The 24970-nt window shown below is 45.1% G+C and overlaps 1 protein-coding gene across 3 annotated transcripts in view; it reads right to left on the bottom strand.

The window, feature by feature from the left end:
- Positions 1-4065: 4065 nt before the first annotated feature.
- Positions 4066-24970, bottom strand: part of LOC130128731 (ephrin type-A receptor 7) — a 181221-nt gene continuing 160316 nt past the window's right edge. For all 3 annotated transcript variants that reach the window (XM_056298435.1, XM_056298434.1, XM_056298433.1), the window contains 7 exons: positions 16832-16893; positions 15861-15977; positions 14282-14368; positions 13371-13523; positions 8691-8881; positions 5823-5987; positions 4066-4180 (listed from right to left, as the gene is read on the bottom strand). In XM_056298435.1, the coding sequence (XP_056154410.1) occupies positions 4066-4180; positions 5823-5987; positions 8691-8881; positions 13371-13523; positions 14282-14368; positions 15861-15977; positions 16832-16893 (890 nt within the window). The remainder of the gene's footprint in view (positions 4181-5822; positions 5988-8690; positions 8882-13370; positions 13524-14281; positions 14369-15860; positions 15978-16831; positions 16894-24970) is intronic.

Consider the following 24970-nt stretch of genomic DNA (forward strand, 5'->3'; position numbering starts at 1 on the left):
AGACGCTTTACTAGAGGTGGCTGAGAAAATGGGTCAACACAAGTTTTCCAAGCACACCTGATGTTACACTTTGTCCCTTTTTTATTATTTATTAATTTATTTTCTATTCTTTATTTTAGGATTTTATTTCATTTTTATCACTTTTTTCGGTCACTTTTATCACGTGCGTCTGAATGGTGCCGGCAAACAGAATCACATTTACATCCGACGTTGAGACACATCACCACCTAACACATTAAGGCATATTTTTCGAAACGCAAAGCGCCACAGTTGTCACTTCTTCTCGCCTTTTTTTTTTGTGCCCATGTTTGACAGGAGCGATACAATCTGAGCTGCCTGCCACCCGTTTGACTTGCAGTTTCCTGCTTGATGAATGTGTACAAGTCCATTTCCATTTATGTGATTGCATTATGTTGACAGGCAAAACAGGAGCTAGATTTGGAGTCCCTATAATAGAAAACCTTTTACATTTCACGAGATTACCCTTTTCATTCAAAGATGAACAACACCCCCCCCCTTCTCCCCAACTGTATCCGGCGCCATCCCGGTCGCTGCTCCACCCCCTCTGCCGATCCGGGGAGGGCTGCAGACTACCACAAGCCTCCTCCGATACATGTGGAGTCACCAGCCGCTTCTTTTCACCTGACAGTGAGGAGTTTCGCCAGGGGGACGTAGCACGTGGGAGGATCACGCTATTCCCCCCAGTTTAGTTCCCCCTCTCCTCCGAACAGGCGCCCTGACCGACCAGAGGAGGCGCTAGTGCAGCAACCAGGACACATACCCACATCCGGCTTCCCCACCCGCAGACACGGCCAATCGTGTCTATAGGGACGCTTGACCAAGCCGGAGGTAACACGGGAATCAAACCGGCGATCCCCAAGTTGGAAGGCAACGGAATAAACTGCTACGCCACCCAGATGCCCATGACCAACACATTTTCAGCAAATCCTATGATAACAGACAAGGAAATAAAGCAAGTTATTTACTTGTATTGGAGATTTTTTAATAACACGTTTCAATATTGCAACAGCCACATGTTTTTGTTCTAACAGGTAAAAATCATCAAAAAACTAACAAAAAGAAACTTTTTTTTTTGAAGTTTTATATTCCAAACACCAGAGTCTCTTGTCCATGGCTCTAAATTCAAACAAATAAAACCCTTACACAGTGAGCAGATAGTATATTCAACACATTGTTCTTCAAACAAATTATAAAAATAGATTTGGCATTTTCAAATACATATTTACAGTATTAAACATAGATCATAATGGTCACAGTAACAGAGAGAAAGGGTATAGACAGGGAAAACATTTCAGATTCATTCATTATTTTGAGGAGGTCCGGTTAATTCTGTGTGTGTGTGTGTGTGTTAGTGTGTGTGTGTGTTTGTTAGTATGTGTGTGTGTGTCTGTTTATAAAGGGACATAGAGAGTGTGCCTTTAGTTATGTTTGAGTATACATGTGAACATCTATCAAGGACATCATGAGTGTGTCTATTTTAACAAAACACGAGAGAGAGAGAGAGAGAGAGAGAGAGAAGAAAAAAATTGCCTTTGCACCAAATACAAACCGGTTACAATATTCTTCCCAAAACCTCAAACTGAACATGTACGTACATCTATGGAGAAGCTATGCATCAAAATTCAGTGATGCCCCAATATATAACTAACTACATGGCTCAGGAGGTAGAGCGGGTCGTTGAGTAATTGGAAGGTCGCTGGTTCGATCCCCAGCTCCTCCAGAGAGCGTGTAAAAGTGTCCTTGAGCAAGACACTGAACCCCTAACTGCTCGGCAGCCTCCGCCATCAGTGTGTGAATGTGTGTGTGAACGGGTGGCGTACACTGTAAAGCGCTTTGAGTGGTCGCTAGACTAGAAAGACGCTATATAAATGCAGTCCATTTACCATTTACAAGTTAGCGGTATTGTCTCAGATATAATGGAACAGTTGAGGGGCAGGTTGCTGCACAGGGAGAATTCTGGGATTTGTAGGAAAACAAAGAATACTGAGCAACCATATTATATGGTTTGAATATGCTACAAAAAACATGAAATAATCATCAAGCAGCGACAAAAAAAAGAAAAACTTGTATTTATGCAACATTCTGTAATAGTGTCCCACAAATACTGTGCTGTATACAGCATATCCCCTTTGTGGGCGGAAAATATATTCTAAATATGAACTAATCCAGTGTTCAAGATTGCACATATACTGTATTTTGACCGTATATAAAATGTAAAAAAAAATAATGAAAAAAAAAATCAATTTTCTCCTTTTAGGTTTAGAAATAACCCAAAACTATCCTCATTCCTCAGTGTAAACTCACAGTAAAACCTTAGACCAACACCGGAATAACTCATGACCAAAACCAAAACCAGAACAAGAGAGGATAAGTGCTTCACTTTGTAGTTGTTTTTTTTTAAGTTAACTAAATTAAACAAGCCATTTTTTTCCCTTCCCAGCTTCATCCTGTGGAGAGGTTTGCATTACACTGTGTAAACACAAATAAATATCGATAAATATCTGAGTTTGCCATCTTCTGCAGCTGGAACTGCATTTGGCACAGTGCCATCACAAAGGTGGTGAACGCACCTTTTCAACAAGAGGACGAGGTCGGGGAGCTGTTTCACAGCAATACTGACATCCTGGCTAGAGGGAAAACTAGCTGATTTCAACACAGTAAACACAAGGGGAGCAGGGGAGGGAGACGGAGAAAGAGAAAGAGGAGAAAGGAACTGAAGAAAAGTGTAGACAATGTGACGTTCGACAAATAAACGAACAATCAAACACATTTATAACCCTTAACTTTCATTTACATGTGTAATTCTGCAGCCTTTTATTTCGCAGTCAGTGGCAGAGTCAAGGTACTCATCACTATCATCTTCCCACACTGAGCATCGGACGCTGTAAAATAACCAAAAACAAACAAAAAAGGATAATAATAACAATAACATCAGTGTTGTACATCCGTTGAGGCTGTGGCCATGTGACCTCTTGTCTCATTAATTGGTAGGTTGTTACATAGGGGGGTCTGGGTAAACCCTACTGCGACGATTTCTGGGCCACCTGTCAAGCTCTGGCAAGCACAAGACCTTAAAGCAGCCCTACTCATTTAGCCTTTAGTCGGCCCTTCTCCAACTTTGGGCTCCAACTCCACCCATCATGCCCAAAATCTACTGCACAATTGACCATGGAGAGCTCAGTCTGCATAACAATGTTATCACAATGTCCAGGGTCATTTTCCAGCCCTGTTTCATCTTCATCCTTCCTCGTCCAAGACTGACACATCACCATCTGATTATGAAATCAGCCCTGAAATGAAATCAACCGAGTCTGTATATCCTCAAATTAAGTCAGCTCTCAAGTTCTCATCCAGCATGTTCTGAAACCGGCTGTACCAGTTCCAAAGGAGAAAGCGTCCAGTCCATTAAAAGCATGCCGTTTACCATGTCCCGATCGTGACAAGAGTGCTCCTGTAAGCGGTACTATATCTTCGTCATCTTAGCCGCTCTGAAAGGAGCTACAAGGGGACCAAAGCTTCAGGTTGAGACAGTGATTCTTTGTTACCGTGAGGTTAAAGGGAAATGCCACCCAAGATATTTATGTGTCTGAGCTCAAGTCTGTCCATAACCAGTAAATCTGGAGACAAGTGCATCTCTGCTTCTGCAACTGCTCAGAAATCAGCCTTTAACAAAGCCAGTATTTCATTTGTCTTTGAATACTGGTCTAGAGCCAGTGAAATGGAGCTGACGTAAGGTCAAAGTGCAGAGAGACCACGAAAAGGTTGCGCGATGTCACTCCTCTTTAATCCCCGATCACATGACAGAACAGATGCCTGTCTTCAAGGGAACTCAGAGCAAGGAAGGAGGGAATCAAGGAAGGAAAAAGGTATAAGAAGGTGTCAGAAGGAGGAGCAAGACAAAGGAGTAAGTGGAGGAGTGCTGTTGGTAGACAGATGTGCTTGTCATTTCCTTTACTGTGGAAGTGCTCTCCCCTTTTCTTCTATCTGTCTGCTGAGCCATCTGCCGTCTCTCTACGTCTCCATCGGTTTGAATGTGTGCGTGTGTTAGACCTGCACACCACGGCCGTGCATCTGGATGACCTGGGCTCTGAGCGTCTGGATGGCAGCCAGTATCAGCTTCTGGTGCTCCAGGGAAGTGATGCCAAGGCTCAGCACATCTCTGTGGAAACAGAAAGGGAGAATGAACAACGGCTAACAATCGGTTAGCAATATTTTAAACTTAAGCGGGTGGCCCAGTGAGTGATGCTTTCACCACAGTGAAAATAAAAGTCTCACAGATTTTCAAGTTAATCAAACAAGATTAATTAATTTCTAGATGCAAAGCCCCTCATGAACCCATCTTCCAACTCACTCACTTACAAACCGACATTTAGCCTCATGTGTAGCTGTACCATCTGTGCAGATTCGGGGGTTGCAACATCTCCAAAAATGTCTGTGAGTGAGTGTATCTAAAATTATATGTTGTTGCAAGATGTTAAAGATCTTGCATTTTATGAATTAACATTATACTCCTCATTGGTAAGAAAATTGGCAAAACATCTTCTCCTCATGGTCCATCATTTGGAATTGTCCATACGGTTTCATTCAAGGTAGATTTCACAGAAACACCATCGACAGAGATCCAAGTAAGACGTACCCTATGCTCAAACAAATCAATCTCTTGATAAACGTTTTCAAGTGTTTCTGATGTGTCAGTTGACTTTTCTGGGAGCAATACAGCAGGGTAGGGAGATGGTCTCAATGTTATAGACCAAGCTGTCAGTCTGATAATCTACACTATGAGAAATTCCCTGACTAATCATATTAATTAACTTGACTCCACAGCCACACTAGATTTAAACCTAGCAGGCTCTCTAATAACCTGCAACCTGCTGAATGATAAGTCCCTAGTGTCAAACTAAAGTAAACAGCTACGTATATGTATTGCTAGACAAAAGAGCGGCGCTGTCCGCAGTAGGATGAATGCCGTCCGCTTTCAGCAGGTAAGGGCAGCCCCAGAAAGAAAGCCAGTTATCAACAAAGCCAAATCCCTGCTCATTACAGTAAGAGCCAGCCAGCGGTTCATTGAGGTGAGCCTACCGCACATCTCATCATTACCTCTCACAGGTAAGGGACCGGAGACAATTAATCGATGCCGACACGTCTTTCTGGCAAACTCAAGCCTTCTGACTAGGCTGGCTTTTTGTGATCTCTGATTGCATCATACTAGCATTGGTGCCGACATGAATAACAATGTTGCTGAAAGTAGTGGTGCTGTGTGCCTGGGTTCCCTGACTCTCTCTCTCGATGCCAGCACCCTAAGATTATCCTCTATGTCGGAGACTCTGGCCCCGGGTAAACAGTGAACCAAGGCTGGCGAAGCTAATTGAATATTGCAGGTAATGGAGTCTCCTATCACTAGCTTGCATTGCTTTACTCTCTCGCCAGCAGCGGGAGAAGGACGCTGGCCAGTAGGACTACCAACATGGCTGGTGAGTGGCGAAAACCGGTTTGCAGTTGGGAGAGGTGACTGCAGACCAGGCCACATGACTGGTGGCTTGCTCTTGCGAGCCTTCCCATGCCGGTAAACAGAGGCAAACCTCCATCGCATCTGCTGACGAGGCTGAGCTAGTGCTAACAATAATAGGTCTGCTGTCAGGCCCGGGCTAAGGCTATCTGGAGTGCCCGTCACATCTAACGTAATCCTATAGTACATGTGTTAAGTCACTTAATATACTTACTCACCAACTCACCCACCCTTCTCTCCAACAGGGGGCTGAGTGAGGTGGGTATAGAGACATACGTTGCATAAAGCCACTTACTGTACAGTCATACGCGCCACAGACTCCAGGTAGCAGTATCCTGCAGCAATGAAGTTGTCCTTATAGCGGCCCATGTCTACTGCATCCAGCCACTCGCCTACCGAGTTAAAAGAAGGGAAGGAGGGAAGAGTCCTCTCTGCTATCGTGATGGATGAATTCAGGGTCCTGGGGGAAAGAAAACAGTGAGAGAAAGAGACAGGGGCAGAAAGAGAGAGAGAGAGAGAGAAAGTAGAAAAGTAGTGGAAAAGTAGACAGACCAAGCCGTCTTAAGAGACAGCAATGTTTGATGTCCGTACAAATGACACACCAGTGTTAACATGTGAACTGTTTCTTGGTGCCTGTAAAATAAAATCTAAACAATGGGACGTACAATTGTCTCTTTGCAACCAGTAATAAAAAAGTGTTTTGCACCTCAGCTGCAGCTCATCCTGGAGGCTGACAACTCTCATGATTGTTAAAGGGAAAATAATCCAGATTTCAACATTATCTCTCTATATATATGTTGTAGGGATAACACTACATTAATAATAATGATAATAATAATAATAATGGCATTTCAGAGACATACAGAATACTGTTCAATATTATAGCTTCGAGTGGAGTGTAATCCCCACATCATTTTATATTTTATACATATATATACAGTGGCTTGCAAAAGTATTCATACCCCTTGAACTTTTCAACATTTTGTCATATTTCGACCACAAACATAAATATATTTTGTTGGAATTTTATGTGAAAGACCAACACAAAGTGGCACACAATTGTGAAGTACAAAGAAAATTATACATGATTTAAACAAATTTTTAAAAATAAAAAACTGAAAAGTGCGGTGTGCAAAAGTATTCAGCCCCCCTGAGTCAATACTTTGTGGAACCGCCTTTTGCTGCAATTACAGCTGCAAGTCTTTTGGGGTATGTCTCTACCAGCTTTGCACATCTAGAGATTGAAATTTTTGCCCATTCTTCTTTGCAAAACAGCTCAAGCTCAGTCAGATTAGATGGAGAGCATTTGTAAACGGCAGGTTTCAGATCTTGCCACAGATTCTCAATTGGATTTAGGTCTGGACTTTGACTGGGCCATTCTAACACATGAATATGTTTTGTTTTAAACCAGTCCATTGTAGCCCTGGCTTTATGTTTAGGGTCGTTGTCCTGCTGGAAGGTGAACCTCTGCCCCAGTCTCAAGTCTTTTGCAGACTCCAACAGGTTTTCTTCCAAGATTGCCCTGTATTTGGCTCCATCCATCTTCCCATCAACTCTGACCATCTTCCCTGTCCCTGCTGAAGAGAAGCACCCCCAGAGCATGATGCTGCCACCACCATGTTTGACAGTGGGGATGGTGTGTTCAGAGTGATGTGCAGTGTTAGTTTTCCGCCACACATAGCGTTTTGCATTTAGGCCAAAAAGTTCAATTTTGGTCTCATCTGACCAGAGCACCTTCTTCCACATGTTTGCTGTGTCCCCCAACATGGCTTCTGGCAAACTGCAAACGGGACTTCTTATGGTTTTCTTTTAACAATGGCTTTCTTCTTGCCACTCTTCCATAAAGGCCAGATTTGTGCAGTGCACGACCAATAGTTGTCCTGTGGACAGATTCCCCCACCTCAGCTGTGGATCTCTGCAGTTCATCCAGAGTCACCATGGGCCTCTTGGCTGCATCTCTGATCAGTGCTCTCCTTGTTCGGCCTGTAAGTTTAGGTGGACGGCCGTGTCTTGGTAGGTTTGCAGTTGTGCCATATTCTTTCCATTTCCGGATGATGGATTGAACAGTGCTCCGTGAGATATTCATAGCTTGGGAAATCTTTTTATAGCCTAACCCTGCTTTAAACTTCTCCACAACTTTATCCCTGACCTGTCTGGTGTGTTCCTTGAACTTCATGATGCTGTTTGCTCCCCAATATTCTCTTAACAACCTCTGAGGCCGTCACAGAACAGCTGTATTTGTACTGAGATTAGATTACACACAGGTTGACTCTATTTAGTCATTAGGTCAACATTTGATCATTCAGCAATCATCAGGCAACTTCTGAAGGCAATGGGTTGCACTCAGAGAAAAGAGGGCTGAATACTTTTGCACACCGCACTTTTCAGTTTTTTATTTGTAAAATTTTTTTTAAATCATGTATAATTTTCTTTGTACTTCACAATTGTGTTCCACTTTGCGTTGGTCTTTCACATAAAATTCCAATAAAATATATTTATGTTTGTGGTCGTAACGTGACAAAATGTGGAAAAGTTCAAGGGGTATGAATACTTTTGCAAGCCACTGTATATATAGTGGGTTTTTTTTTGTTGGAAACCTTCAATGGTGTTGATAAAAGTGCTCAACAAATGAGGAGTGGAATATCAATATAGATGTAGGAAAAAACTTTTAATACATAGCAGTACAAGCTTGTTCGTGCATCGTGCACTCAGCTGCCATTGACATTGGCAGCTGATGAGTGTATATATGTGTGTGTACTATATAGTGTTTTTTTTCCTTCGGAAACCATCAATGGTGTTGGTAAGAGTGCTCAACAAATGAGTGGAATGAAAAAGAAAAATGAAGAGATATCTATCTTAATACTCTGCCTCTTATTTGTTGAGCACTCTTACCAACACCATTGATGGTTTCCGAAGGAAAAAAAACCACTATACACACACACACACATATATAAATAACTGAAATAGATAATCTTGAAAACTGCTCGTTTCTCTTCGTCTCTCAGGGGTAAACAGTGGTACGTGTTCCAGGACCAAAAATAGCCTTGGAGACTGGTCTGAGCCAACTTGCGGACCACCCATTACCCCATGTACGGCCCTCACCCAGAGATAGCTCAGCTCTGAGAGGCCTCTTATTGATCTGACATGTGCCCTGTAGCCTTACCTGCGTGCCAGCGTGGAGGAGCCAATGCCGTCAGGCGAGCGGATGCTCTTGCTAAGGGCCGAATGGATCTGGCTGAAGCTGGGCCTCTCTGTCCTCTCCTTCTGCCAGCAGTCCAGCATCAGCTGATGGAGATGGGGAGGGCAGTTCACTGGTGCTGGCAGCCGGAATCCATCCTCTATGGCCTTTATCACCTACATTGAGCGAGAAAGGGGGAGTGTCGATGGAGAGGTGGAAAGAGGGCGGACAGATGGAGTTACATAAGTGATTTGAAGACACGTCTTACTTTAAAGAGCACTGAACTGAATCACGAGGAAAGCTGAGGAGTAAATTCTCTAGATGCTGAGTGACTCTTAACAAGACCTTTAAATGGAAATGGGTATGTGGGTATTTTCAGTCTTTTAAACTGTATTATTTTATGTCATTTTGTCCTTGGATACCTCATTGGAAATGCGTGTATTTCAGTTTTTGGAAAATGCCATGTGAGTATGGAACGAAACTCATCCTAGTCTAATCTAGGTAAGTTCCAACTCTAAACTAATTTTCCTCCATCACATGAGGTCAATAAAACCTCCCTGAGTGTTGAGTCTTATATTAAATGCAGTTATTGAACATGTGAGTGGAGAGTGTGCAATAAGCTTGTTGAGCTACCTTTAAGATTTACTGTTGGCTCACATATTTTCTCCAGACAAATTTTCAATATTCTATTTTTTCTCTATTCTTCAATTCCAGTACTGCATGCACTACTGTAGGATGAATACAAGGTAAGTACTCAGCTATTTCTCTACTTCTAAGCCTAAACAGATCATTTCTCTTTAGGCTTAGCAGAATTGAGACAAACTGGGACAAACGGTAACATGAACACAAAAATACAAGACTGAAATCAAATGAATTTTCTGTTTTCATACCCTTAATGAGCAACGATAGTGTAAAAAGTATATATATATATATTTAAAAAAAAAGGACGTCCAGGTGGCATGGCGATCTAGTCCATTGCCTACCAACATGGCGATCGCTGGTTCGAATCCCCATGTTACCTCCGGCTTGGTCGGGCATCCCTACAGACACAATTGGCCGTGTCTGCGGGTGGGAAGCCGGATGTGGGTATGTGTCCTGGTTGCTGCACTAGTGCCTCCTCTGGTCGGTCAGGGCGCCTGTTCGGAGGAGAGGGGGAACTGGGGGGAATAGCGTAATCCTCCCACGTGCTACGTCCCCCTGGTGAAACTCCTCACTGTCAGGTGAAAAGAAGGGAATGGTGACTCCACATGTATCGGAAGAGGCATGTGGTAGTCTGCAGCCCTCCCCGGACCGGCAGAGGGGGTGGCGCAGCGACCAGGACGGCTCGGAAGAGTGGGGTAATTGGCCAGATACAATTGGGGAGAAAAAAAAAAAGGGGGGGGGGTAACACAAGTTTAAAAAAAAAGTTTGCTTTTCCCATTGAATTTCAGTTTAGCCTACAAATTGTCTGGAATAATGTCGGTGAGGTGAACCAGTTGCAGCGGGGAATTCTCTGCAGTCAAATGGTGTCTCTCAATGTGATGCAAAGTGATGATGGGAAAACAAGTTTTTGTGCCAAACTTTTTCTGGATAAATAAAGGTTAAACAGAACAAACAATATGCTGGTGAAACTCAGTTCTGCAGATTTTCATTGTATCCAAATACACACAATTGGGAACCACTGGATTAAACAACATCAGTGAAATATAAATTTACCGCCCTCGTTTCCACTAGACACATTATTCCCGCTGAACATATTGTTCTCATCACTCATCTCATCACTATCAGGGAACGTGCCTCTATTCTTCAATGTTACTGCCTGTGAAAAACAACAGTCATTTCCCATCCAAAACTTGGACATTGCCAAATTCCCGAGTGATTTTGTGTGTCACTTAAAGGATGCAAGATGGATTTTCAAAAGAAAAAAAATGCAGTTATTGTAGCTGCAGAGAAGGTTGCAACTTGTCTTACAACATGTATCTGTTAAACAACAGTCCTGACAGATCTGAAGGAGCTTACAATGACAGACGGAAACAGCCCCAACGAAGCCAACATTTTCTTTGAAAGCCTCGAGATAAGTGGGTGATCACAAGAGAAAAGCATCAAAAGCCCTCGTCTCTTACAAAACGCTGCATCTTCATTCAACAATTCTTTAGTCCGTGACACAACGCTGTCGTCAAATAGCGCAGCCTGAAAGCATCTCAATGAGCCTTCTCGGTGTTTCAGGTTCAAAGCTCCTCCATCAAACTAATGTTGCCCCCATTGAAAAACCATTCACAATAACAATTTCACAAGAGATAACCTCTCGGTATATCTGGGGACATGAGGCATGTCCTCCCTCTGAATCACTCCGGGAATGCAATCTCCTGAAAGGAGGAAAGAATGTGAAAGAATAATCACAGAAAAGGCATCCATCAGTATTATTATTTCCCAAAACTCTGTGTCTGCTCTACCATCCCTCCACCTCCACTACCACCACCACCACCACCACCACCCACCCACCCAGCTCTTAAGTTCCCATCTCAACAAACGGCATTCATAAAGTGCTTTTTGGCATTTGACATTTTCCATTTAATCAAAGCTGGGAGGTAAAGGTCATGTTAGATCTCAGGTGGACCGGCCGGCTGACAAAACGGCGGTTATGATATAATGTATCGGTTTGAAATGGATTAATATCCTGAGTGCTATACAAGGTTGAACTTTGCCCTCTCAATGGGGGAAAAAATTTGGTAATCTAAACTGGCCTGGGAAGAAAGTTTCTACTGATTTGGGTGGGCTGGCTTATAGAACAATGATTTTTTCTTTTTACCCCATCCCCCCTTTTTTATCCCCGATTGTACCCGTCCAATTACCCCACTCTGCCGAGTCACCCCGGTCACTGCTCCTCCCCCTCTGCCGATCCGGGGAGGACTGCAGACGATCACATGCCTCCTCCGATACATGTGGAGTTACCAGCCGCTTCTTTTCACCTGACAGTGTAGAGTTTCGCCAGGATCACGCTATTCCTCCCAGTTCCCCCTCCCCCCAGAACAGGCGTCCCGACCAACCAGAGGAGGCGCTAGTGCAGTGACCAGGACACATACCCACATCCGGCTTCCTACCCGCAGACACGGCCAAATGTGTCTGTAGGGACGCCCAACCAAGCCGGGGGTAACACGGGGATTTGAACCGGTGATCCCCGTGTTGGTAGGCAACAGAATAGACCGCTACGCTATTCGGACTCCCCTAGAACAATATTAAAAGGCTAAATATTCTCACGCCTGAAGTATAACTAGACATAGTACATATTAATTTTGGATGTTCAATTTAAAAATGAAACAAGCTAATCCTTTGCTCTTCCACAAGGCACCTCTCTGCATAAAGAGTTGGCATTACAAAATGAGCAGAATAATTTTAGACAGCATTAACAAGATCAACCACAGCGGCTTAATGAACTATGTGAACCCTTAAAAATGGCACGATCTATTTAAATACTTTTTAATGCTCATAGTGTTGATGACCAAAAAAAAAGAATTCTCGAGAGTCTTGCACAGCCCTTTTTCACTGCACTTTTCAAATTTGCTTTCTTTCAAACACTAGTTTGAAAGGCCCGGTGGCGCAGTGGTTAGCATGGTCACCTCACAGCAAGAAGGTCCTGGGTTCGAACCCCAGGGTTGTCCAACCTTGGGGGTCATCCCAGGTCGTCCCCTGTGCAGAGTTTGCATGTTCTCCCCGTGTCTGCGTGTGTTTCCTCTGGGTGCTCCGGTTTCCTCCCACAACCCAAAGACATGTAGGTCAGGTGAATCGGCTGTACTAAATTGTCCCTAGGTGTGAATGTGTTGGCCCTGTGATGGCTTGTTGGCTTGTCCAAGGTGTCTCCCTGCCTGCCGCCCAATGACTGCTGGGATAGGCTCCGACATCCCACGACCCAAATTCGGATAAGCAGTTTGCATAATGGATAATTGACTTCTTTGAAGGACAGAAAAGTAGAAGTAACGACGGGAAAAATATAAACCCGCCTGCGTCGACATGTAAATAACAGATTTCTCCCAGAAACCGGCGGGGTCCTATCGGACTGGACAATCTCCTGAACCCTGAAATAGCAACACTCTACATTTCTTGAAAGAGGTGGCATTTTCTGAAGGGATTCTGGGCTCTTTTAATAGCAGGGTGGCACTTGGGACAGGCGGAGGCCACTAGAAAGGGGGCAATGCATCTTTATAAGAAACAGGATTGGTCACGGAGCTGATGTGGGTTTAAGGAGGCGACTTAGGCCCTGCAGAGGCTTTTAGACGCACTGTGGCTTGGCTTTCTTTTAATAAGATCCGAGCTGCTGACCATGGACACATAATACAGAGATGGATAATGGGAGGAAGAAAGAGAGGAAGGAAGCAGCGCAACCGAGAGAGAGAGAGAGAGAGAGAGAGAGAGAGAGAGAGAGAGAGAGAGGAGTGTGTGGTAAAGATAGGTAAGAAAGCCAAACACTAAAGGGATGAAACAGGGAGAAAAGAAGCGCATATGAAAGAAGATGGCAAGAGAGATAAATTGAAAGCATCATCCCCACCCTTCCCCTGAACACACACACACACACACACACACACACACACACACACACACACACACACACACACACACACACACACATACACACACACACACACACACACACACACACACACACACACACACACACACACACACACTTACATCCTGGTTGCCCATATCCCAGTAGGGTCTTTCTCCATAGGACATAACCTCCCACATGACGATGCCAAAGCTCCAAACATCTGAAGCTGAAGAGAAGCGATGGTACTGGATGGCCTCTGGAGCCGTCCATAGCACCACGCTCTTCCCTCCATGCTGTGGAGGAGAGAGAGCGAGAGGGAGAGAGCAAGAGAGAGAGAGAGAGAGAGAGAGAGCTGGAGGGTTAGTTCATATAACTAAAGCTTTGAAATTCTCACCTCAGCTTTGAAAAGGTTTTTGAGGGCTCAAGAGAAGCTTTCTAGAACTGAAAGCAATACACCAATATAAATTCCATCAATTAAACAGGGTTAAAAAGTAAAGTAAAACAAAATAAAAAAAGTTATTTGATAGAAGCTGAATTACATCATCTTTACTTACAGTAAAATACGAAATAAAACCAACAAACGCTTAAATGCTGCTGCTTATACACAGGTTGATCAGTTTAAAATGTGTTTTTTTTGTCCTGGATCAAAGGCTCATTAGAAAGTTGTGACACTCTCATCCATTGGGAGAGCCAACACAAATTAGCTTGGGTAAAAAAAAAAAAAAAAAAAAAACAAACAAACAAACAAAACAAAGCCCTAAGTAAATTAAAAAAAATGCAACGGATATAAATAGGATTAATGCATCCTAAAAAAAGTTGAAATCTAACCAATCATACCCCCGATAAATACATGCTACTCAGTTATGTATTTAAACTATATTGTCCCAGAGGCACATGCACACTACAAAACTTAAATTCTAGCTTTCTGATGAAGGAGGTTTGGTCCAAATGACAACCATGCCAGAACAAATCTGTGTTGGCGCATTTATTGAAGTGTGCGAGTCCTATTTCTTGCATCTATATTAAAACTACTATAACGGTATGCACTTACCAGAGTAGTGTAGATAGCCTCTATCTTGTCCTCCTGCAGGGGTCTGAAGCCAGACACCTTGCAGCCCAGGCTGGAGTTAACCATAACCTGTGGATGGAGGTGGACACACGTACGGGGGTTGGTTAGATGAGGGGGAAAGGATATTGGTATGCTATCCTGGTGGTCAAGGTTCTTAGCATGCTGGAGACATCTCCACTGTTTACACGATCAAGTGGTATTGTTCTTCCTTTTCCACCTTGTTACCACAGTGTACAGCATCATAGATGCAAAGCACAGCAAGGAATTGTGATAACTGAGTCCCAGCAAGTAAGGACTTGATAAATTTGTGCTCAGTAGAATCAGGCCCTGTGTCCACCTGTAAAAAACTGCTTCTTGTAGCTGTATGTTGTTTTCTAGGGAGAGCTGGTTGCCTGGGTCGATACGAAGCAACCAGACCTGTTTTCTGAGTTTAATGTTCTGAGCGCTCCTCCTCTTTCCAAAGATCAAAGTATTTCAATATTTGGTCCAGCACACAACTCATCAATGTCACTTCTAGCTCCACTAACAATTTAGGATGAAGGAGGGATGAGACCAGATATGAAACGAAAGCAAGATCCATTTTGTCCAAGCAAAGAAGAGAAACAAACACGAAAAATAAATCAATAAATAGTGTCGATAATAGAAAAGCCCTATTTATTTGACATCTTATGTGCCTAGTATCACAAAACAAATAAAGACAAAACAGTTTTATCACAATAAATGTCAGTGCAAACTTTTAGGCCCGTGCAGCAGTTTTCATCCATCCATCCATCCATCCATCCATTATCCAAGCCGCTTATCACAATCGGGGTCGCGGGGGATGCTGGAGCCTATCCCAGCAGTCATTGGGCGGCAGGCGGGGAGACACCCTGGACAGGCTGCCAGTCCATCACAGGGCCCACACACACACACACACACACACACACACACACACACACACACACACACACACACACACACACACACACACACACACACATTCACACCTAGGGACAATTCAGTATGTCCGATTCACCGGACCTACATGTCTTTGGACTGTGGGAGGAAACCGGAGCACCCGGAGGAAACCCACACAGACACGGGGAGAACATGCAAATTCCACAAAGAGGATGACCCGGGACGACTCCCAGGGTTGGACTACCCCGGGGTTCGAACCCAGGACCTTCTTGCTGTGAGGCGACCATGCTAACCACTGTGCCAAATGTAGCGTGCAGCATCTTTCAGACGGTTGTATATAGGCACCACCTAACTTGACCTTGATTCGCCCCGACAGTCTTGTTAAGAGACAAGCAGTTCACAGCAATGACAGGGCTTTTGTTTTGTTTAAGATCCTGTCGAGGGTGTTCAGGGATGAAAAGCTCTCACACGGAATACAGCAATAACTTCACTGCCTGTGAAATATGGCTAAAACCATAAATTTATCTTTCGAGTAGAAACAAACAAGTTGTGTGCACACCGACAAAAACAGAAAAAAACCTCTCGGTCTGCAAAAGAAATTTACTATACACTGCGACATAAACGACGATATACATTGTGCCACTCCTCACAACCAATTCTGTACCTTATGTGCCGCCAACCGTTTGTGGACGAAGCCCATCTCGGTGAGGTACTTCATCCCCGAGGCCACCCCAGTCAGCATGTCCATCAACTGCATTGTGGTCAACTGGCCTTCGTGTTTCTTGGGTAGCGAGGAGAGACAGACAAAGAGAATTACAAAGAGGGAAGAGGAAGGGAAAGAGAACAGCCAGGAGGAGACACGGATAAAAGGGAGCGATCACACAAAAAGCAAATCTTCTCTTGTTACTACAGTATAATTTTGTGCTCACCGAGCTGAATCTCTTTACTTAGGGAGCAAAAACAAACGGGCCATTAATTCATATCATTATAAATCCTGCAGAGATGGTTTAGAGAGCAGTGGGGCCTAATAACGGTTTAGCAGCTTACAACATCTTCGAGCGGAAATGCTCCATTTGTGCAGTTAATTATGTGCATTTTCTTTATTACTGTAATATATACAAGTATTTCTACCCCAGCACCCCAAGTGTTACTATGATGGCAAAACACCAAACGCTATTATGACAAAAACGCTTGCTTTTCCCTGAAAGAGTTTGAAGACACGGCATCATCATGAGCCCCATTTTTACCATGTGCCCACCAAATCAAAACATAAGCATGTGTCCTGTCCTGTCATGTGTCCTGGTCACCGCACTAGCACCTCCTCTGGTCAGTCGGGGTCACTATTGGGGGGGGGGACTGGGGGGAATAGTGTGATCCTCCCACGCGCTACGTCCCCCTGGTAAAACTCCTCACTGTCAGGTGAAAAAAAGCAGCTGGCGACTCCACATGTACCGGAGGAGGCATGTGGTAGTCTGCAGCCCTCCCCGGCTTGGCAGAGGGGGTGGAGCAGCAACCGGGATGGCTTGGAAGAGTGGGGTAATTGGCCAAGTACAAATGGGGAGAAAAAGGAGGGGGGGGGCAAACATAAGCATGTGTGCACACACAAAACACATAAAAATGTTTCTACACATTTACCCTGAGGAAGGAATCCAAGGCCCCGTTCGACATGCTCTCCACCACTATCATCATGGTGTTACCTGAGGACAGAAAGATGGAGGGAGAGAGAGAGAGAGACTGTGAGGAAGAGACCAAGGGAGACATGCAGAGAAAGCAAGGGTTTCCATGGATAGTAAAGGGCACAAATGTGGTAAATGACAAGAGAAGATAGACAGGAACAAGAGGGAGAGAGAGCAAGACATGTGGAGTTATATGGAAGGAATCCAGCTGGCAGCAGAGGAGGCATTGTGAGCCATGCCATCCTTCACCCAGTGAACTGTGGCAGAGCACTTGCATGCTGATCCGACTGTCTCAGCAAATTTAATGATCCTCTCAAACCACGCACATGCAAACACACACACACACACACATGCGCGCGCAAGTGACAATATATACTAAACATGAAACATGTTGGGTTTTGTGCAACCCAGGCACTGGCGTATACAGAACATGCATACATGTGTACCTCTGTGTCTCTCTCACACACACACACACACACACACACACACGCACGCACGCACACACACTCTGTCCAAACGCAGATGGCAAGAGACCAGCTGCGTGATGAAATTCACAGAGGAAGAAATTCATACCGCAGAAGACAAAAGAGAACGGGAACGAGGCGAAGGAGGAGGGAATTATGAAAAGACGAGACACTGAGAAAAGGCTGGATGTTTATATCCTATTTATTCTTGTGCAGGCACAGTACAAAAAATGTTTTTGGACATTGTAATATCCACATTACTCATAGCCAGCCACTGTAACTGTGCTTCTTTTTTTTTTTTTTGAAACTCTGGGAAAGGATCCCAGTAACAGCAGGGAATAGTGAGCAAACCCAGAAGCTTCCCCATCATAGTTGCTTATGAAGATTATTCAAAGAAAAGTGAAAAGAGGTCTGCTATACTGCCCGATTTAACATTTTAAATCGGGTAGTACTGGCACATTGCAGGTTGGCTTCAGATCATTGTTCTGATAAATGGCGGCAGGCTGGCAGGTTCCTCATGGCTCTTATGTTTAGCCTCACTGTGGACCCTATCTAATTACACTTCCCAGGACTTCTGTCACATTAAGACCCACCAAGAATGGGTCTGTGGCACAGGTTAGGTGTTACCCCATGATTTAACCTAAGTCCGAGCTTGATAGGGCAGTTGTAAAATGAAAGATAAAAAGCTCTGAATGGAGTGCAAAAGGGAACGATGGCAGAAGACAGAGGTCTGAAGGAAAAATCAGAGGGAGGGCCAGTAAGAGAGAAACGGAAAGACGGAAGACGGAGGAGAAAAAGGTCTGAGAATGTGGTCAACGGAAAGAGTAGTGCTGCTTCATTAGAAAATAGTGTGTGGGGGTGTCCGGTTAGCGCAGCGGTCTATTCCGTTGCCTACCAACAGAGGGGTCGCCGGTTCGAAATCCCGTGTCACCTCCAGTTTGGTCGAGCACCCCTACAGACACAATTGGCCGTGTCTGGGGATGGGGAGCCAGATGTGGGTATGTGTTCTGGTCACTGCACTAGCGCCTCCTCTGGTCGGTCGGGGGACCTGTTCAGGGGGGAGGGGGAACTGGGGGGAATAGTGTGTTCTCCCCACATGCTACATCCCCTTGTTGAAACTCATCACTGTCAGGTGAAAAGAAGCGGCTGGTGACTCCACATGTATCGGAGGAGCCATGTGGTAGTCTGCAGCCCTCCCCAGATTGGCAGAGGGGGTGGAGCAGTGACTGGGACCACTCTAGCAACTAGAGTCTCTCTTCAGTCCACCTTTGAGACACTTGCACAAATTCATGCACTGAGCTAGTAGACATTTGGACACAGACCCCCCTTTGAAAGTAGTAGTAGTAGTAGTAGTTTCTCCCCAATTGTATCCGTCCAATTACCCCACTCTTCCGAGCTGTCCCGGTCACTGTTCCACCTCCTCTGCCAATCCGGGGAGGGCTGCAGACTACCACATGCCTCCTCCGATACATGTGGAGCCGCCAGCCGCTTTTTTTCACCTGACAGTGAGGAGTTTCGCCAGGGGGACGTAGCACATGGGAGGATCACGCTATTCCCCCCAGTTACCCCTCCCCACCTGAACAGGCGCCCCGACCAACCAGAGGAGGCGTTAGTGCAGCAACCAGGACACATACCCACATCCGGCTTCCCACCCGCAGACACAGCCAATTGTGTCTGCAGGGACGCCTGACCAAGCCAGAGGTAACACGGGGATTCGAACCGGCGATCCCTGTGTTAGTAGGCAACAGAATAGACCGCTATGCTACCCGGACACCCCAAATAAAAAGGTTTGGGGGTTTAATCTTTTCTTCTTTATGGTCGACTCATTCGAGATTTAAAAATTTAGCCCAGCCACTCTCTGCTCAGCAGATCTTTGCTTACAGAACCTTTTGGCAGTAGCTGGTATGCACTGCCTGTATCTCTCATTAGCTTCAATTACACCCTCAATTTTGTTAAGGATATTTGTGGCGAAATCCACAGAAAAATGGGAATTCCCTCATCCATCAATTGCCTGGTTAAATTTGAATCTATCACCCTCTTCTCAGAGCCAGCCTGAGTCCATACGTTCTTCATTGATGCAAACATATTTTTTTCCAACTTATTCTAATTTACCGCAACATCACTGTTACTGTTGATTTAAAAAAAAAAAAACAACAACAAAAAAAACATCTAGGAGGAAGAACAAAGAGGGGGCAAAAACTATCACAACCAACAACCAAGTTGACCTTAATGGGTAAAGAGGTCCAAGGGAGGGCACTTGTCTTCAGGGGATGTTAACAGCAATCTGTAAGAGACATTAATAGTTAGGGGGCAGCATGGTGGCCCAGTGGTTAGCACTGTTGCCTCATAGCAAGAAGGTCCTGGGTTCAAACCCCAGGCCATCCCAGGTCCTTTCTGTGTGGAGTCTGAATGTTCTCCCTGTGTCTGTGTGGGTTTCCTCTGGGTGCTGTGGTTTCCTCCCACCATAAAAAAACATGCATGTTATGGTTAATACTCCTGTCTTTGCTCATGAGCAAGGCAATGGAAAGAAGAACCGGGTATGGTCCCCAGGCACTGCAGCTGCCCACTGCTCCTATACAATAGGATGGGTTAAATGCAGAGGACAAATTCATTGTAAGAATACAATGAGAAAATAAAGTGGCTTTCTTCTTCTTTCTTCTAGTGGTGACCATCATGGGTAGTGGCCAGTAGTGAAACCCAGCCATAGCTGTAAGTATATTCCAACCTATCAAATATTTGACAATCCAGCAGCAGTGCATAATCCACTGCCAACATTCAAGTCACATCCACTGTCGGCTGAATTTCAGCTCCTTCCATCGGCAAGATTTGCAGCACCCCAAATCAGAACAAAATATTACAATAACTCGTTTATCACTATGGCAAGCGTCCAACTAAACAAGCAATAATCTAAAAATGCTTGCTGTTAATAGACTGACTGGATATTGCACATTTGATCCTGTTTCATTTTATTTCTATTATTCTTCCAATAGACACGTATATAGTTTTACTGGTTACTGTTTTTATGGCTATGCTGTAAAACAAATTGCCTCACTGAAGATCTTTAAGTTTTCTTTCTATCTTTCTTACATCATAGATCAAACCAGCCGAGCTGTAATAACACTTGAGTTGACGTACAAAACAACAGAGCCAACAGAACGCTCTCAGACGTACATACCCAAAATGCCAGTGTAGTGGCTGGGGGCGGGGGGAGGCAGCAGTTTTGTGGCTGCAAGAACATGGGAGCGTGTTGCAGTAACAAACCCTAGAGGCTGAATATATTTTTTCCATTTCTATCAGTGAAGAGTTGACATGTGCAAGTATAACTCTGTGTTGCAGCCCAAGAGCCAACTGTGTTGCAGTGTCTCCTCCTAAAACTCCTTCCATGCAAATCTCAGTCTCCCTGTATCACCACAGATCTACTTTTAAGGTGTGCAGAACACACAATGCATTTTCAAATAAAATAATAATAATAATGGATTACATTTATATAGCACTTTTCTAGACACCCAAAGCTCCTCACATTGAAGGGGGTAACTCACTTCAACCATCACCCATTTGTAGCACCCACCTGGGTGATGCACAGCAGCCATTTTGCACCAGAACGCTCACCACACATCAGCTTGAGGTGGAGAGGGAGGAACCTTTGAGCTAATAACATGGGGGGAGGATTAGGTGGCCATGTTGGGAATTTTGCCAGGACCCCTGGGGAACCCCTACTCTTTGAGATAAGTGCTATGGGGTCTTTAATGACCACAGTGAGTCAGGACCTCGGTTTAATGTCTCATCCAAAGGAAGGCATCTCGTACAGCACAGTGTCCCCATCACTGCACTGGGATTTGATATGTGTTGTTTTTATTAGGATCGGAGGGAAGACTGCCCCCTATTGGCCCACCAACACCACTTCCGGCAGCAACTCGTTTTCCCGGAAGGTCTCTCATCCAAGTACTAGCCAAGCTCACACCTGCTTAGCTTCCATCATTTGGCAGAGCCAGAGTACATGTTTATATGGTGGCCGGCCATTTTCTACTCACTTTGCTTTTTTTGATAAACAATGGTGAGATTATGGAAAAATCCCACTTTTGTGTGGACTGTGCCATAATAACTGCTTCCTGTGACATCAGTGACAACTCTTTTTCCTCCTTCCCACCAGTCATGTCCTACACTCATTTGAGCCCTCCTACAGTGTGTTTGGAGCAAGACCGTTGCGGGGGGGAGGGGGGTTGCGAGGCCCTGTGCAAACTTGACATGCGAGGCCCTGCTCATTGACATGCATGTGCATGAATCACGGTCACACACACATATCTATTCTAGTTCTACTACATGAGTAATCTCACTGCAATACATTTTTAACAAGTAGAATAATACATTGTCATCATGCACACAGTCAGTCTCGGCTATGACTTTTTCCCAATTATAGTCAGTCAAAGGTAAAAAAAAAAATCAACTGTAAAGCTAATGGCTTTATATCATCACGTCAGCTCAGCTGTCACTCTATTTTGGCATGTTGAAGTATGACAGTATGTTACAGTTCAATATGTCAGGTCTATAGCCTACATTTCATTCAGATTTTAGATCAGTTATCAGACCGGTCATTACACGTAGCGTACGGTCACAGTCTCACACTCCTGCTAGCTTTGGACACCTGCTCAGCCACCACATCTCTGGAAGTGTTGACAAATTTATCCAGCGATCCTCGCAGTGACGTATGAAATCTTTTCATTTCTTCCTTTTCTAAGCACCCGACTTGTGTTTACGAAATCGGTTGCGCTCTCGTGCAGCCGACGCTGCCCTTCTCCTTCTCCCTGCAGCGAGCAGCGAGATGGAACATGCGCTACGTAACGACGCAATATCGAAAATAAAAGAAAAAAACCTGAATAATTTGTTAGATTTTTTCATGCTAGCTTTACAGTGAAGAACGGAATTTCATTTTAGAAGCATGTTGGGTTAAAAACAGTGATAACAAAATTATATATTAAAAAAAATGCGGGACCGCAGGCCAGGTACTAGGCCCTGTGTGGTCGCACACTTTGCAAAGCCCATGTGATGGTTCTGGCTGGGAGAACGCCTGGGGGTGTTTCTCTTTCATGATACTCCCTGCAGTTTGCTCCTCTTTGTTGGAGGTAAGGACAAGATTGAGAGGAGGAAGAGAAGCAGGAGAATGGAGGAAGTGAGAGAGAAGGAATGTGGGGCGAGGAAGGGCGGTTTTGTAAGTAATATTTAAAATGGCTTGGAGTTGAGGGCAGAACTTCCCCTTTAAGCAAGTATGTAAGCTAACTGCTGAACCTGAGTCAGTACAAGTAAGATCTGGGCAGGAATGTCGCTAGGTGTATGTTATGTACGTGTGTGTGTGTGTTTCTCCTGGATCGCCACCTTGCCGTGGTGGAGAAGCTTGTGTGTACCAATAATCCCAAGAGCGATGCTGTCTGGAGCTTGGCTCCTGGTGGGGTCACTCAAGGCGGATAGGTAAAGGGGGAGGCTTCAGACGAAGCGCGATCCAACAAAGACCTCAACGCTGGAATTGGTGGAGGATGTCTCCAGGTGACAACGGCAGTGAAGGTGGATGCAGGCTGCAACAGAGGGTGGTCCAATTGTCTTGGTTCTCCATGCCATTGGACTCTGGCCACCCCCTGCCAAGGACCATGTGGCGGCTGCTGGTGCATCAGCCACTCCACGTAAAAAAAATTATCATCCGCAGGCGTCCTCCCATTTTGCGGCTCCAAGATCGGCCTCTACGCCCATCTGAGGACCCAGAGGGAAGATGGTCATACTCGACTCCAAGTGACCGCTGATGATGATGATGATGAGGTCATGTGTGTTTGGGGTGTGGGTGTAGAGAAAAGACAGCAGCAAGGAGGAGTGTGGGCAAGGGAGCATGTAGAGAAGAGGGAGGAAAGAGGCGGACGGAGGGAGGAGTGTGCGGCAGGAGGAGGCGGTGTTTTCAGGTGGCCTTGGAGTGTGGCCGAAAGCTGCAGAGAAAGGGCGGTGCATGCAGAGTGTGGCTGAGGAATGGAAGGGGGTTGATTGGGGCTGGCGGGGGGTAAGTGATGTAAAGCAGGTGATTTGTACTCTTGATGGTGGTGTGTGCGCGTGCTTTCAAATACATGCCAAGTGCGAGTGTAAGCAAGTGTGTAAATTTTGTGTGTGTGTGAGAGAGTAGATGTGTGTGTGTGTGTGTGTGAGAGAGTAGATGTGTGTGTGGGTGTGTCTGTTGATGAGACAGATTAGAGTGCATCTCAAGGCCCCACTGGGTCTCTAGCACCAATTACTGTACCCTGCACATCTGCTGCCATCCGACTGAGCGCAGTGTGTGTTCGGGCACTGCGCCCACACACACACACACACACACACACACACACACACACACACACACACACACACACACACACACATAGGGCATCAGTGTGGCAGTACAAACTTCAGAAACCCTTTAAAGCTGTTACTTTCACCTGTCATTCCCATTAACCTGCACCTCATCTTCTCTGTCCATCTCTCATTTTGCTCTTCCTTTCATCCCGTCACCTCTGTTTTTTTTTCTTTTCCCCCTCTATCCATCCTGTTTTCACTCTAGGACCTCAATTGATATCCGTCAGCGGAAAATGGGGTTTGATGTAGTTTGGCTGCTTGTGTACAGAGTCGACCCCCTGCCCTGTCGGTCTGTCTGTTTCTCTAAATCTCTCTCTCTCTTTTCCTCTGCACTGCAAGTGTTGACCCCCTCAGCATGTGTGATATTGAAGGGATCAAACTGTCCAAGCAGTCCTATCAAATTTCCCTCATTCTACTCCCGTCCCCCCCCTCTCCAGAATGATGAGCCCCCTCTATGTGTGTTATATTGAAATGGTCAGACTCCCTCCCTCTCTCCATGCCTCAACCATTCCACACCTCCTCCATCTTCACGTGCCATTTCTCTTTTCTCCTCACTGTAAAATCTCACCCTTTTACATTTCCTTCTGTTCCTCCTGCCATCCTTACATCTCTCCATCATGTTGTCTTGCCAAACAAACCCAGGATACCTTCTCCCTTTACCCCTCCTACCTTTCCTCCGTCCCTGCACGCTGGATGTAATGAGTACCCAGAGGCTGTCCAACACCACCCACACCCCCGCAAACCTCTTGCGCCTTCTTTTCCCTCATCTCGACCCATTTCTTGCTTCCCCCGCTTACAGTCCAGAGATCCCACACTCACTAAAACCCTTCCCTTCCCCACCTAACCATTGCCAACGAGTCCCTAAGGTCATAAACTGATGGATTTTTGTAACTGCCCCCAAGAGCAATCACCCTCCTCCCAAAATAATCTCCCTTCCACTCCTCTCTCATGTTCTTCCATCCCTCCTTCCCTACCTTCCGTCCTCCTTGCCTCCATGGGATTCCAACACCCTCCAGTCCTGGCACTGTGCAATTTTGGTCGCGTTAGCAGCATCCTAGACAAAACGTTTCAAGTCATAGAAGTCATTCATTGTGAAAGGTAGTCTGCTGTCTGGGATTCAGTGTCGCTCAGTGTGACAGGTTTCAGGACAGCCGACTGAGTGAGGATCCACCGAGTCGTAGGCTCCGATCAAGTTCTCACAGTGTTCGAAAATTTCTGCTGCGATTGTGTAACACGACTATCAGGGTATACTGACACTAAAAGCTGCGACA

The sequence above is a fragment of the Lampris incognitus genome, chromosome 18 (assembly GCF_029633865.1).
Source record: "Lampris incognitus isolate fLamInc1 chromosome 18, fLamInc1.hap2, whole genome shotgun sequence".
NCBI classification, from domain to species: domain Eukaryota; kingdom Metazoa; phylum Chordata; class Actinopteri; order Lampriformes; family Lampridae; genus Lampris; species Lampris incognitus.